The sequence below is a fragment of the Phocoena sinus genome, chromosome 11 (assembly GCF_008692025.1).
Source record: "Phocoena sinus isolate mPhoSin1 chromosome 11, mPhoSin1.pri, whole genome shotgun sequence".
NCBI lineage: Eukaryota > Metazoa > Chordata > Mammalia > Artiodactyla > Phocoenidae > Phocoena > Phocoena sinus.
Window position 1 is genome coordinate 40857454 of NC_045773.1, and position 14272 is coordinate 40871725.

General features: G+C 54.6%; 3 protein-coding genes across 18 annotated transcripts in view; 1 reads left to right on the top strand and 2 right to left on the bottom strand.

The window, feature by feature from the left end:
* SETD2 (SET domain containing 2, histone lysine methyltransferase) overlaps positions 1 to 3710 on the top strand; it is a 109488-nt gene extending 105778 nt beyond the window's left edge. Inside the window, exons 20-22 of one of the 2 annotated variants that reach the window (XR_004352066.1) lie at positions 474 to 554; positions 2408 to 2509; positions 2859 to 3438. Coding sequence is in view for 1 of the 2 variants with exons in the window: in XM_032647549.1 (XP_032503440.1) it covers positions 474 to 554; positions 2408 to 2509; positions 2859 to 3020 (345 nt within the window). In the remaining variant the exon portion in view is untranslated. Of the gene's footprint in view, positions 1 to 473; positions 555 to 2407; positions 2510 to 2858 lie in introns of both variants that reach the window. The other variant, XM_032647549.1, reaches the window with a different exon arrangement.
* A 2846-nt stretch (positions 3711 to 6556) lies between these two features.
* On the bottom strand, positions 6557 to 9071 carry LOC116761720 (death domain-containing membrane protein NRADD-like). Of its 2 annotated transcripts, none has more exons than XM_032647890.1 (3): positions 8689 to 9071; positions 7289 to 7431; positions 6557 to 7186 (listed from the first exon to the last, which is right to left on the bottom strand). In XM_032647890.1, exons 1-3 carry the CDS (start codon positions 8790 to 8792, stop codon positions 6867 to 6869), a joined length of 567 nt encoding a protein of 188 aa, XP_032503781.1. In that variant the 5' UTR covers positions 8793 to 9071; the 3' UTR covers positions 6557 to 6866. The 2 variants fall into 2 exon arrangements, with proteins under 2 accessions (XP_032503781.1, XP_032503782.1); XM_032647891.1 differs by having other exon boundaries at positions 7551 to 9071.
* Positions 9072 to 10205: 1134 nt separating this feature from the next.
* The window catches only part of NBEAL2 (neurobeachin like 2), a 30804-nt gene continuing 26737 nt past the window's right edge, over positions 10206 to 14272 (bottom strand). For 13 of the 14 annotated variants that reach the window (XM_032647881.1, XM_032647879.1, XM_032647889.1 and 10 more), the window contains 13 exons: positions 14150 to 14259; positions 13941 to 14058; positions 13736 to 13833; positions 13549 to 13665; positions 12835 to 12924; positions 12639 to 12748; positions 12298 to 12470; positions 12090 to 12184; positions 11716 to 11832; positions 11461 to 11619; positions 11236 to 11384; positions 10756 to 10891; positions 10206 to 10671 (listed from right to left, as the gene is read on the bottom strand). In XM_032647881.1, coding sequence (XP_032503772.1) covers positions 10570 to 10671; positions 10756 to 10891; positions 11236 to 11384; positions 11461 to 11619; positions 11716 to 11832; positions 12090 to 12184; positions 12298 to 12470; positions 12639 to 12748; positions 12835 to 12924; positions 13549 to 13665; positions 13736 to 13833; positions 13941 to 14058; positions 14150 to 14259 — 1574 coding nt within the window. In that variant the 3' untranslated portion in view covers positions 10206 to 10569. Of the gene's footprint in view, positions 10672 to 10755; positions 10892 to 11235; positions 11385 to 11460; positions 11620 to 11715; positions 11833 to 12089; positions 12185 to 12297; positions 12471 to 12638; positions 12749 to 12834; positions 12925 to 13548; positions 13666 to 13735; positions 13834 to 13940; positions 14059 to 14149; positions 14260 to 14272 lie in introns of those variants that run through there. The other variant, XR_004352082.1, reaches the window with a different exon arrangement.

Here is a 14272-nt window from a genome sequence, read left to right on the forward strand (position 1 = left end):
TGAGGAGCATGGTATTTGGACCATGGTTATGTGGCTAAATCATTTTGCCTTTGTCCAGGAGTCCTAGAATGTCAGAGACAGGAGAGGTGGAGCCCGTTGAGTCTGGGCCTCTCTTGACAGTGTGGGATACTGCAGCTCAGAACAGGGACCTGAGTGGTCCAGATCACACAGCACATTTCTCTGCAGAGAAGGTGACCCTGAAACAAATGTTTAACTACATCAAGGATGTAGCTTTCACTTAGGGTAGAGAATTAGAACTTGGTTTATAGGAGCGAGGCCAGTGCCAGATGACAAGATTTAAACATGAAGTGAGAGTGGTAACAGCAGCTAAGTTGACTCCAGGCCATGTCCCTTTAAGATTCTAATACCAAGAGTCAGGCATCCCAATTGCAGGAAAGAAAGGAGGTTCTGGAAGAGCAGGGCATCACTGACCTGACCTCTCATTCCCACACTGTGGTGTTTTCCATTTCTAGACCTCAAAAAAGCCTAAGACAGCAGAAGCAGACACCTCCAGTGAGCTGGCTAAGAAAAGCAAAGAAGTATTCAGAAAAGAGGTAAGTTTTGGTGGGATGTGGACACTACATTCTGAAGGCTTAAACTGAGACCCTTTCTTTCTCATCCTAAGTGTGCACAGCTGTTTGTAGTACTAGGTGGCCCTGCCTGTGGGTGTTCTTTGCTTCTGTGATTGGACTGTGTAGTTGTTATGTGATGACATATTGGTATGGTCCTTTACAGTGGGATAATAAGCACTTTCATATCCATTGTATCATTTTGTCCCCACAACATCGCGTGAGGTAGGCAAGACCGGAATTGTCATTCCTCTTATGCTGGTGGAGGAGCTCTTGAGGTTTAGAGAAGGCAAGCTCTGGACAGAAGACTTGAACTCGGGCCTCTGGCTCAAAGTCTGTTTCTTTTTCTGTGATATCTCATTTGGTGGCTGCCTAATCCTCAAGTGATTGGGAGAAAGCAGCTCGTCTTTATGCTGCTGGAAGTGCAGTACAGCTCTCAGGACACTAACCTTTTCTGCCTCAGGGCATCCAGATTCTAAACTCCAGTCTTGGTTCACCGAAGGGGCTCATAGTCTGTTGGAGGAGGTAGACCTGTAAATAAGTAATGGCATTAAAAAAAAAAAAAAAAGTAATGGCAGCTGTGTGAGGAATGTGCCATGATAGGGCTTGGAGGTCTCTGTTCTGGGTGTCAGGAAAGGCTCTTGAGTCAGGGGTAGGAATTAGCTAGATAGATCAGGAGGATTGTGATTCAGGCAGTAGAGTGCACAGAGGCAGAAGGCGGCGTCATCCCTTTCAGGGAGCCTGTGGGCTGCAGCACCCGGTATGTGAGGGGTGTTGGGCGATGAGGCTGCACAGTATTGTGCTGCTTGGTACTGTGAGTTGCAGGGAGTATTGCAGGATTGTAAGCTGGGAATAATAAAATCCCCTATTTTATTTGGGGAAGTGGATTGAAGGGAGAGTATGGAAACAGGAGACCACAGAAAAATTTTGAGTAAAAGCCTTCTCTAGAGTTAAAACTTAAGTTTCTCACTGTCCCTTTGTGATTATTGGCATTTCAGCCCAGCCAACTAGCAGCTGTTTATTTAGTGCCTACCTTGTGATATAGCCTTGTTCTTTGAATGTCTGAAAACTCACTGACTTTCAGGGATGGGTAGACCCTGTTCATGATGCTCCCTGGTGAAGTGGCTATCACTGACCTCCTCGCTCCCTTTTTCCCCTGGGGTCAACTTTGTGGCTTAGCGCCACAAATACTTCCAGAAATCCTGTGCCTGGATCTCTTTTGAGAGCCACTGGGTAGGACAGACACTACAGAGATAGCTCAGGAGGACATGGGAATTTGTGTATTGAAAAGGGTCTTACCCCAGATGTTCTCCAACCAGCTGCCATATCATGTGTTCCTCTGCTTCACATTGATGTAGTATGAATCAAATGAAGTGCAACACTTACAGAATCTAAGTAGCCTTCAGTAACAAAATGCCTGCATTTCCTGGAGTCACTGAGCCTCCTGGTAGCACAGAAAGGCCCTCTCTGCCCTGCCTCCAGGGGCCAGAGAATTTAGCTACAGTCTCTTTATGCCAAGAACATGAGATTTGTTAGCTGAAATCTGGGGCTGCCATGAGATTCAGCAAGGAGTCCTGCTGCTCTGTCCCTCCATCTGCAAGTGAGGCTTGCTAAGTCCATCCAAGGGAGCCCTTTCCCTCTTGAGGCTGATCCAGGATTCTTTTCTCTTATATTCCACTGGCATACTGGCATTCTTCTGTCCACACCAGCTAGTGTGAGTGAGGGAAAGGGAAGGATTGGCTGGCTCGGCTTACTGCTTATTCTAAGTATTTCCTCAGTACAACTTTCTTGCCTTCTCTGGACTATTGAGCAGTGTGCTCTTCTCCCCATACCTGTAGATGTCCCAGTTCATCGTCCAGTGCCTGAACCCTTACCGGAAACCTGACTGCAAAGTGGGAAGAATTACCACAACTGAAGATTTCAAACACCTAGCTCGCAAGGTATTCACCCCTGCTTGTGGTCTGACAATGTTCTGGGCAAACTATACCTTCCTAGAAGGCCCCTTTCATCATAAAAAGTGGGTTTTCCTTGACACATGCCCAGGCTGGAGACCCAGGAACAGAGGGGGGAGGTTTGGGAAGAGAGGGTACCCTACTTGATGGTAGCGGTTCTCTGAGAGCTGAGCTTCCCCTTTCTGGTGATCCCAGCACCAGCCTGCCCCAACCTCCCCCTCCAGTTCACCTCCCAGTCTTTGTGAGAAGGGGCCCGAGGCAGCAGACTGGCCTTCCCCCCTCAAATCATTTCCACTCTGATTGGTGGCTGTGATCTCTCTTCCTGTGTCCTGGACAGCTGACTCACGGCGTTATGAATAAGGAGCTGAAGTACTGTAAGAACCCCGAGGACCTGGAGTGCAATGAGAATGTGAAACACAAAACCAAGGAGTACATTAAGAAGTACATGCAGAAGTTTGGGGCTGTTTACAAACCCAAAGAGGACACTGAATTAGAGTGACCTGCAGGGCCAGGGTGGGAGGATGGGCAAGCTGGTAGGAGAGACTCAGGGGAGAAGAAATCCCGTGGGCCCTCTCTCCCCACCCCACTGTCAGGGCTGTGCTACTGATGACACATCACCCTGGGGAATTCAAACCTGCAGATTTCAACTGAAAGCCACAAAAATGAGCTCCATCTACAATAAGCGGTCCCTGGTTGTGAGCTGTTGGTAGAGGCCATCTGAGGCAAGGGTTTAGGCCCTTGAGACCTTCCCTTCTGAGACCCTGGCCAGGCCTGAGCCCACTCTCAAGCCTGGGTCTCCTCCTTGGCGGTGCTGTCAGCGCACAGACTCATGCGCATCCCCACCCACAACCCCTTACCCTGACGATCTGTATTATATTTTAATGTATATGTGAATATATTGAAAATAATTTGTTTTTTCCTGGTTTTTGGTTTTTGTTTTGCTTTTAAGCCTCTGCGTGCTAGGATCACAGAAGACTTTGTAAGGATGGTTTAAGTTCTCCTGCAAGGTTTAATTTGTTACCATGTAAATATTCCAGAGCAGGCTGCCTTGTGGTTTCGGCCAGCCTTGTGCTATGTTGATAAGATTGATTTACTGCTTAAAATCACTTTACTTTATCCAATTTTTACTGAACTTTTTATGTAAAAAATAAAATCAGTTAAAGAACTTGGCAGGTGTGTTCCCTAAAAGCTAGTCAAGCATGTTTGTATATAGTGTTGGCACTGAGAGAGAAAAGAGGTGGTGGCCATAGGTGTGTGAAGTCCAAAATTAATTCTTGAGATTGGAGTTTATCCCAGGTCTTCCCCACAGGTCCCACTGTGACTGAGGTAGGCATCTTACACACACATTCCTGAGCAAAGGAAGTGGACCTGCGACCTCTCTGGCGCTGGGCTTCTTTACTTTGGTTAATAAGCCAGTCAAGAGAAAGGCACTTGTCTTCCCTTTGTACCTTTTGGCTGGTGAAAGGGAATGAACCTCTTCCCTCCAGAGATTTGAGTTCCCAGAGTCCACAGGAATGCTCATTTGATGTTTGGGTTCCCTGACTCCCCACCATGCCTTCTGACACTGGGCTTGGATCCTAGAGGGACTACCCCGATAAAGGGGTACAGTGCTCAGGTAATGAGAGCAGACATCTTCTGGAGGACACAGCTCAGTGGAGACACACCCCATCCTTGATGGACCAGTTATCTGGGCAGTGAGAAGGGCCAAAGGTTTCAGGCCAGCCTGGGGCCCAGCCCATCTTTGCAGAGACTGGTACCATCTCTTCCTCACTGGGGTGATTTTGCTCATTGCAGCAATGCCCTTGGGGAAGAGGCTGTGACCCGCCAGATATTGGATGGGGTGGGCAGCAGTTGGAACAGTCACTGCCTACTGGGCACTTAGAGCTCAGGTTGTGCTCCTTTGATCCTCACAACCTGGAGGCACAGGAATTGGCACTGTTCGGATGAGGAGACTAAGGTTCAGAGAGGCTCAGTAACTCATCTCATATCCTTGTATTAAAGAAATTGTGAAAAAAGGAGAAAAACACCTATTTTAAAGACATATCATTAGACATGCTATTTAACAATGTAGCCAAAGTATTTTCCCATGGTACTGCAGCCTTAAACTGTTTAACTCAAGCACATTATTATATCAAATGGAGGGACCCTAATTTAACCCCCTTAACATTTTATTTTATTTATTTTTAAACATTTGAAATGTTGATAGCACATATTTTTATTTTTAGGCTGTGTTGGGTCTTTGTTGCTGCGCACGGGCTTTCTCTAGTGGCGAGCAGGGACTACTCTTTGTTACAGTGAGCGGGCTTCTCACTATGGTGGCTTCTCTTGTTGCAGAGCACGGGCTCTAGGCGTGCAGGCTCAGTAGTTGTGGCTCGTAGGCTCTAGAGCACAGGCTCAGGAGTTGTGGCGCACGGGCTTAGTTGCTCTGCGGCATGTGGGATCTTCCCGGACCAGGGCTCGAACCTGTGTCCCCTGCATTGGCAGGCGGATTCTTAACCACTGTGCCACCAGGGAAGTCCCCCGCCCCCCACCCTTAACAGTAAAGAAAATGTTTCAACTAATGTGCTTGAGCAGATTAAAAGAAAGTGTTTCTCTTTTGGGTAGGTCTCCCATGCAGAGGTGCAGCCACATGCACTGCTGCTGGCAACCAAGTCAAACTCATAGTTTTACCTGAGGGTCCAGGTTTCAGATTTTCCAAGGAGATCTAGGTAGCCTTTCATTAAAGGGTGGTGACCAGAGAGCTGTCAAATTTCAGAAAGGACCTCTTGGCAGAGGAATTCTCAGTTATTTTACCTCCTCTGGAGTTTGGGAGGGGAAGATCTTGAAACACACACCCCTTGAAACCTTTAGGCTCAAATCCCCTCAGTGGTGAAGAGAGTTACCAGCTAATCCAGGACCTGTTCATTCCTCTCAGTGAGGGATTTCACCCTCATTGCCGATCTAACCCTTGATAGCCCTCTGGCCAACTCCCTGCCAAAGTAGGTGTGATGTCTCCAGTGCTTTGGCCTGTTTATGGCTGACCAAACACCAAGCTTTTCCTGCTTTCATCTCTGGATGATGGTGGCTCCAAACCTGCCCTGATTTTAAGTATAAGATTTACAGGGTTAAGCAGTCCTGGTAAACTCTGAGGCATAGGAATAGCAGCAGTCTGATGAGTTTGGTACTCACAGAACAGCCAATGCAGGTCACATCTCAGCTAGGAGACAGGCTCTAGCCCGGGCCCCTGGATCATGACTGGACCCAAGTCTCCTGAGTTTAGGTGACTGTGCTTCTTAAGTGCCCTGATCCTGATGGACACCAGGATGGCAGCCATTGTTTCTTCCTAGGCAGGGCCTGTCTGCTTTAGCAACCCCCTCCAAAGGCACAGTAACTGACCTGCCTGCTCCTCCATTCAGGGTGGGCATATGCGAGGGGTGCAGGTGGTCTGGCTGCAGCTGCCCTGTCCTCAACAGCCCCTCAGGTAGGTGGGATGACTTGCCTGTGCTTGGCTTGTGTGGAAGCATGTTTGGACCTCCCTCTTCGAGTCTGGAGCATGGGTCGTGAAAGAACACTTTCTTCCTTTTCCTCACCTGGAGATGACATGAGGCCCTTGGTAACTAGCTTCCCAGGACCAGTTCAGAGGCAGTTCACTTTGCCTCGGAACTGCCTCTTGCTTTCTGCCTAGGGGTGGGGCAGGCTTCCAGCCCTTGAGGCTAGTCACAGCACAAGTCAGGAAAATGGTCTCAAACCCAAGGCCTGAGAGTCTTGGTGGGAGGCTTCTGAATGTGCCAGTCTATTTATTGTTCTCCAGCTCAGGAAGCTGAAGTTCAAAAAGGTAAAATGCTTCCTAACACAATTCAGCCAGTGAATGGCAGATGCAGGATGTGAACTGCATACACTCTGCCCGCAGAGCTCACACATCTAATGCGGGAACACACTGCCTGCCAACTCAGGGGCTTTTCCCACCTTCTAGGGATCCCATCCTTTTTCTGGGCCTCTGCCACATAGCTATCCAACTGTCTCACAGGCCCACGGAACCAGACAGAGCCAGGCCAGTAGTCCAAAGTTGCCTTTAATATGGGATACAAAAGTAGAAAAGACAGTTGAGGCTAAGTAAGAGGAGGTGGAGTGGGGATCAGGAGGGCAGGACTGCTCCTCACTATCAACCCCTCCCCCCCAATATCCTGGTCCCTGTCCTGGAGGAATGTAGGGCGAGGGGAGGTGAGTGGTGCCTGGATCTACCGTGTCCCCCCAGAACAGCAGGCCGAGGTCACCAGTGCCAGGAAGCCCGTGAAAGGGAAGGTGTATGAGCTGGGGGTGGTGGGAGCACCAGAGCAGGTTCCCTGAGAGTCCAGGCTGTGGAGCGTCACACCACGGAGCAGTCCTCAGCCAGTGGGCCCAGGGCCCAGACCACATCTTCACAGCCCAGGACAGCCAGCGCATCTGCTAGCACCCTGAGGGTGGCACCACTGCCGCCTTGGACAGCCCAGTACCTCAGCAGGGTGTAGGCTGGCACCTGGCTCTGAGCCATGGTCTCCACTGCCTCAGCCTGGTAGCCCAGGTGGCCCACCAGGCCCCGCCAGCCTTTGTCAGGTTCACCCGACACCTCCAGGAGCTGTTCCACTTCCTCCTGCTGCTGCCGAGGGAGATGGAGGTAAAGCCGGCAGCCAAGTTCAGGATGTAGCCCTGGGATGGGAGACATGAGGGACACATGAGGGTTAGGCAGGCTTTGTGGTGGGGCAGAGCTAGGTAGGTGTGAAGGACTAGAGTTTGGGGAAAGGGGCTCACCCTGGCTGGGGACACAGGGCTCCAGGCTGCTAGGAGAGTCCCAGAAGACACTGCTCTCCCCAGGCATCTGGTCCCTGTTGAAGGCCCCCAGCTCTGCAGTCCGAGCTTTGGCCAGCTGCTGTCTTTGTTTACGTGAGCACCAGCTGTGGGGAGCAGGGGGAACCTGCCAGCCTGCTCCAGCCTTCACTGAGACAGACAGGGAGCTGGTTGGGAGCCCAGATGGGGAGGGAGGTTACCAGAGGGCAATGCCCAGACCACCTACCACTTGAAGGCCATGTAGGCAAGCACACTGAGGGCCACAGAGGCCAGGAGGGCACAGTAGACAGGGATATTGCTGCCTGAGGCCCCTGGAGGCTCAGGGGGGAATGAGGAGGAGGTACCGGGGGCCAGGGCTCCCCCTGCCCCTGCCCACACCCCTTCCCTGTCCCTGTCCTGCTCCCTCCGGGACTTATCTGTGGAGGAAAGGACAGACAAGGTCAGGGGCAAGGAGGCAGCAGACGTAGACTTTGCTGCTAGAAAGACTGGAAATCATAGTCCCTGCTGTGTAGAGTCAGAAGTTCATACAGTGGCGTCAAAAGCTGACTGGTTCGTTCCCCACCCTCATCTCCCACAGCCTCCCCTTGGCTCGCCATGCTTGGACATCTAGCCCTTCCCAGGTGTACCTTCTCCGGGCTTCCAGACGTCTGCTCTTGCTGGTCTACCTTTGCCATCTGACAAACTGGCAGGAAATCTACTCTGGGAAGTCTTTCCTGATCTCTCCCAGGCTCCCTTTTCTGGCTCCTGGTGCATCTCCTCTGCCTACTATGGCACTAAACTGTGTCCTGTCTCCCCCACCAACTCTGGACTGTGAGAGCACACTGATTTATTTTGGTCCCTGTGGGAGCCTCTGTGCAGAGGAGACCTTGTAGATTTTTGCAAAATAAAACTGATCTGAAAGGCAAGTAAATGCTGCTGCTAACTTCTGCCTGCAGGCCAGTTGTCCCCACAATCCAGTGCAGGCAGGGCACAAGAAACAGGGATTCCAAAGCCTGTGACTGGACTTGTGTATGGCCTGCAAGGCCAGGGGCCCATGGATACCTCTCATCCTACCCTCTCAGTGCCCAAAATCTGGATCAAGAAGTACTTAACCCACATGCACCATGCCTTCCCTGTGGCTGGAGTTGTGAAGCATGGTTCTGCCAGCTAGCAGTGCTCCCAGTGGCTGCATCTTAGAGAAGGGGTTGGAATGTCATGGGCAGCACTCAGAAAAAGGAGCTGGGAGACTTCTCTGAGTCCAGAAGGGGCTGTGTATAGGGACATGGGGGAAATTCCTCAAGCCTGAAGTCAGGAGTCCCTTGGGGTAGTCTGTCCCGCTTTCCTGGCTCACTTCATCCTGATTCATTCCAGGACTGGGTACCTACCCTCCAATCTCCCCAGTCGCCAATCTGGACCAGTTTCCTCCAGTGTCAAATGGGGGTGGAAGTGATATTGCTGGCCCCAGCTGGCCAAAGCTGGAGGAGACCATATTGCAGCTCTGGATGGAAAAGGGCACACTGGAAACCACCCTGTCTCAAAGACCATGGCAAACGCCTGGTCTGAGTCCAGGGATAGCACAGGGAGACTCCCATCCCCATCTAAGCCAGAGCCAGGTGGAGACTTACTAGCTGGTAGGAAGCTTTCCAGAGTTGTCAGCAAGAGCATAGTCCCTGGAGTGACTAAGCTCCCACTCCTGCCTCTAGGGTCAGTGTCCAGCCCTCACCTCTTGCTCCGGGGCTGGACAGGAGGGTTCCTTGGTAGGTTCAGCAAGGGCAGATGGCATGTGGGCCCAGAGGACCCCCAGTCCTTTCTCATCTGGGAATTTGGAGAGGGCCTGGAGGCCAGAAACCTGAAGAACACTCAATCCAGGACCCATCTGTACTTACAAGGCTGATCCTGCTGGGACCTACCTCCTGAGGCCTGGGGAAGAGACCCTGGTCTGGGCAGTGGAGGGGACTTTGCCTGGAAAAGGGATAGAGATGAGACCTGGGGGAAGGTCCTCCAATTCCCCCACATCCACATCCGACCTGGTCCAACCCAGGCACTCCAAACTCACTTCCCTCCACAAGGCCAGAGGCCCATGTGTATGGTAAAGCACACAGTCGGCAAGTGGGTCTGGCACTGAGGCTGTGGTGACCCTTGCTACCTGAAGGTTGTGTATGTACATTTGTGTCACTTACCACATAAGGAGCACTTTCTGGATCCGGGTTGGTGGGTGAGCTTGTGACTAACGCTCGCAGAGACAGCCAAGCCTTGTGCCCGACCCACCCCGAGCTGTGCCTCTACCAACTCCCACACACACCCATCTCGAGGCCCACAGAATATGCACACACGCCCACACTTCCCCGACTTCCCACAGGCAATCCAACCCAGAAGCCGGCACCACAACTGCACAGGATTTCGGGTCTGGAAATGGGGGGCAGAGAGGCAGCCTTGGCTCCCTCCGTCCAGAAAGACCCGAAGCTGTGTCCCCAACCCGCTCCTGACCTGTGGGGGCCGACCCTCCGCGGGTCCCAGGATCTGCTCAGCTGGGCGGGACGGGGCCTCCGGGCCTTGGGCTGGCCGGGAAGTCAGAGTGGAGTCCCTGGGGATACCAGGTTCTTACCCGCCCGAGAGGCGCAGACAGGAGGCGGGCCGGACACCACCGAGTGGGCGGGGCCGCCCACGATCTTGCCCCGCCCGGCCCCGGAACGCACACATGCGTGGAGGTAAGCCCGAAGGGGGGACTGAGCGTGCAGCTGCTGGAGAAACTGCAGCCGGGGCCCTTAGGGACAAGGGCGGTGTGGTTGGGGAGGAGACGGGTCGCCGCAGGTGCTCATGGACCAGGGGGACGCTAGCCCGGGACTGTGGCCAGGGCGGGTTGAGACGCCGCGCGTGCACATATGCTTGGAGGCGGAAGAGCTACAAAACTAGTCCAGGTTTATTGCTGAGATGCGAGAGCGGGGGGCCGCCCTTAGGATTCAGGCCACGGCCCGGCCCCTGTACTCTGCCGGGACGGGGGCTTGGGAACCTGGGCTCCCCACCCAAGGCTGTGCAAAAAGTGCTGTGCGGCTGCTGAGGCCAGCGCTGGGACTCCGGGAGGCCCCTCTGCCGGCGAGGGGCAGGACTTCCTGGAATGATATCGTCCACCAATCCCTGAGCTGGGCAGAGGTGGGGCCCCGCCCACCCCCTGCCAGAGTGTGGGCTGGATGTCACCCTCTCCTTGGACTCCTGGGCGAAGCCCGCTGGGGGCGGAGCTGCGCGGCGGGGCGGGGAAGGGCAGGCAGTCAGCGCGCCTCTCCAGGGTTGTACTCTGTCTCCCCAGAGGACACCTGGGAGATGCGCCGGGAGGATCGCCACAGCTTCCGCGCTAACTGGCTGCTGCGCACCTGGTAGGAGCAGGAGCAGGCTGGGGTCAGCCAGGACCGTCATTTCCCCATCCCGTTCGAGGCCCTCCCGGCCCTCATCCTCACCTCAGAGGGCTGCCCTGCGCCCACCACGATAAGCTTGCCGTCTTCCAAGCCCACGAGCACGTGGCTGCGCTCCTTGGTCACAGCCACGCTACGGATGGGCACCTTCATGGGCAGGGGAGGCGCGGCCGGCAGCAGTCTGGAGGGAGGGAGGGGGGATATATATATACGAACTCGCAACTACAAGGAAGCTTTGATCCAGCAGATAGATGTCTCTCCATTCTCCCATCTACCTCCCAGTCCTCATTTGAAGGATGACTCGATTAAAATCCTGACGCAGAAAGGGACCTACCACAAGTGTGTGGCTAAGGGAGGCCCAGGGCAAGATCTCCCCATTGGGGGATGGGAGGACAGGTGACAGGCCTTAAAGAATGTGTCCACAGACATGTAAAGGGGATGTGGGTCCACGGGGGCACCTCCTAGTGTCCTCTGCCAATGACCACCACCCTGAAGTATCACAAACCCATAAACAGTGGGGCTCACTTGTTCAAATGGAGGATGTGCAGGGCACACTGGGCTGTGCCCAGCAGAACAAAGTCCTCCGTCACCGCCAGGGCTGTGGGCTGCTCTACCAAGGGCAGTGAAGCCCGCAACCTCCCGTTCACCGAGTATAGGTGCAAGGAGTAGGTGACCTGGAGGAAGCAGGAGGTGTCAGCAAGGACAGAATCCCAACCACCCCTATCTTGGCTGGGCGCCCCTTTCCCGTACCTGGGCCCCCAGACGCTCCCGCGCTGAGCTCTGCACCAGGATCTGGCCCTCAGACCCCAGCGCCACGTGGGACACAGGTCCAGGCAACGTGGCTCCTGGGTGCCTTAGTGCGGCCACAAACTGGCCACGGCGTACAGTGTGGATGATCACAGTTCCGTCCTACAGGAAGGCAGCTTAGGGTGCTAGGCAGGGGTGTGTGAGCTCCAGGGGCAGTGCCCAGCAAACAGCCTCCCCTGGACACAGGCATACACACACCTCGGATCCAGACACCGCCATGTCAAGTTCAGTGCTGATGGCCACACAGCTCACTGCAGCCTCATGCCCGTATAGGACCTGCACAGGCTTTGATGCCAGCCCCACCGAGAGACCACCCTGTGGGGAACACGAGAGCTGGCTCAGGACTGGGGCCTCCCACTACCTTGGCCCCTGAGTGAGTGAGAAGGCTAAAGCTCGGAAAAGTGAGGGTCTTGTCCAAAGCTGGAGAGCTGGAGGGCTGTGGAGCCCCAGACTTGCTCATGGTAGCAGAGGGAAGGAGAAGAGAACAGGGCAGGACTGGAGAGGCCCACTGAGGGGCAGATGGACTGCAGATCTGGACTATGGGGGCCCCGGAGGGCTGCCACCCAGCATACCTGCTGCAGGAGCCGCCACACCATGCATGTGGTGTCCCGGGAGCCTGAGATGAGGTAGATGCCACAGGTGTCCAGTGAAAGGCAGGTTACTACATCTGAATGGAAAGGGGAGGGGAGGGTACCAGCAGAACAGAGTGGTTACCCCCTCCCTGGCTAGCCTTGGAACCCTACTCCCACCTGCACACCCCGAGTCCAAGACTGCACATACCGAGGTGGCAGCTGAGCTGCTTCAACAGCTTGCCCCGGGGTAGTGACGTCACCCGCAGGCTGCCATCCCAATGGCCACCACTGAACACCAGCTTTCCGTCTGGGGCTGCTGCCAGGGCCTGCCCACTCACACCACCACCTGGCACCCAAGGGCCACTCAGCAGTCGCTGCATCCTGACCCAGTGAGGAGGACCACAGGTGAGGTCAGGCCACAAAGGAGAACCCAGGCCCTCAGAAAGCTTGGCCAGAGCCTGCAGCTGGCCTGCATTCTGTTTGGGTGGGGAGATGACTTGGGGTGCAGGGTATTTAGAGCCCACCCCTGCCCACAGCCCTCTGTCTTACTTGGGGTTGCCCACGGTGGGGTCTTTGCTGAAGCTGAAGTAATTGCTTATATTACGGTCATAGGGCAACCAGCTGTGGGTGCCCAGTAGCCCACTGGCACTCACAGTCACCTGCGGGCAAGAGGGGACAGAGGTGGGTTTGGGGCAGAGTCAGAAAGGGGTTGGAGCTGAGATGGGGCCCGGCCCAGTGCACTTACCAAAAGGTCTGCGGAGCCCTGGGTAATGAAGGAATGGGGCTGCCGGTGGGGAACCAGGGCCAGCACTAGGGGCACGCCATCACTGATGACCTGCAGGGGGCGGAGCAAGGCTAGCTGTGCCTGAGCAGCCAGCTAAGGCTCTCACTACACTACCTGCTCCCTGGAACACGACTCAGTCCCTGGCCCTCAGCCCCCAGGGGTCACAGGCTAGGCATCATACAGACAGAGGTCCCTCAGAGGAATAGGCATCAGTGACCAGTGTGCCTTCAGGGCGTCTCAGAAAGTGAGTGAGAAACCAGATGGACAAGGAAGATCCTTCCAGGGTGTCAAGCTTGGTTTCAGCTGTGGTCATCCCAACCCATTACTCCACGGCTCTGAGCCTGCTAGCAGGAGGAGAGAAGAGCCTAAACACGTCAGACTTGGGGGCATTCTGGGATGCAGACAGGAAGGTGAGGTAGAGTATCTAAGGCCGGACTCCCTCCTTCTGGTCTCCCTAAGGATGGTCAGGTGAGTCAACACCTTGTCCTGACTCTTCCTCACGAAGAAGGCATCCCACCCGCACTCCCATCTCCTGTGATGTTTACCTCTTTTTCTAAGATGTCTTAGCATCAGTGACCTTGATTTAGGTTTTCCACCTGCCCCAAGAGGCTGGTAAGGACAACGGGATTCAACGAATTTCACAAAGTAAGAAGTCGAGACCCTGCCTCCTCTCACCTCTGCGAAGAAGGCCTTGAGCTGGTCCAGGTGCTGGAATATGCTAGGTGAGTTAGTGTCCAGACGTGCAAGGCGTTGGGCTGCTTCCTCAGCTGAAAGCCGAGCTGGATGTGGCTCCTGTGGGCAAGTGGCTGATCAGCACTGTGGCCAGGGCATCCCTCACCACTGTTTTCCAAGCTGGCCTTACCTTCAGCAGCTGACAGGGTGTCTGCCCGAAGTTGCTGATAATGCCCTCCAGAGCCTTCCGTTCCCGCTCATCTGCCACTTGGTCCAGGTCCACGGCCCCTGAGCATCAGACAGGAAGGGCAGGACAGTCAGGACTCCCTCTGTGCCCACCGCACTCACCCCTCCTCTGTGCCCCGGCTCCCACTTGAGTCAAGGACACTGCTCACCCTCATAGGTGCAGTAATAGAAGACGTTGAGGGCCTCCTCTGCAGCTGGCCCCCGCTGCTTGTAGCCAAAGATGAGGTCGATCCACTCGTGGAGGTGGGCGGACACATATTCTGATTCCTGGGGGCGGGGAGGAGGCAGTCAGTCCAGGAACGGCTGACCCCCCCGCACCAACCCCGGCTGCCCGCCTGTCCGCGTGTGCTCATCTCACCAGAGCCTGGCGGTGCTGCTGGATGAAGTCCTCAGGAGAGCTGGCCCACGGGGGCAGCACCACGTCGCCTACCTTCTCGTTGGTCAGCTGCAGGCAGCCCAGGTCAAAGCCTGGCACAGAAGA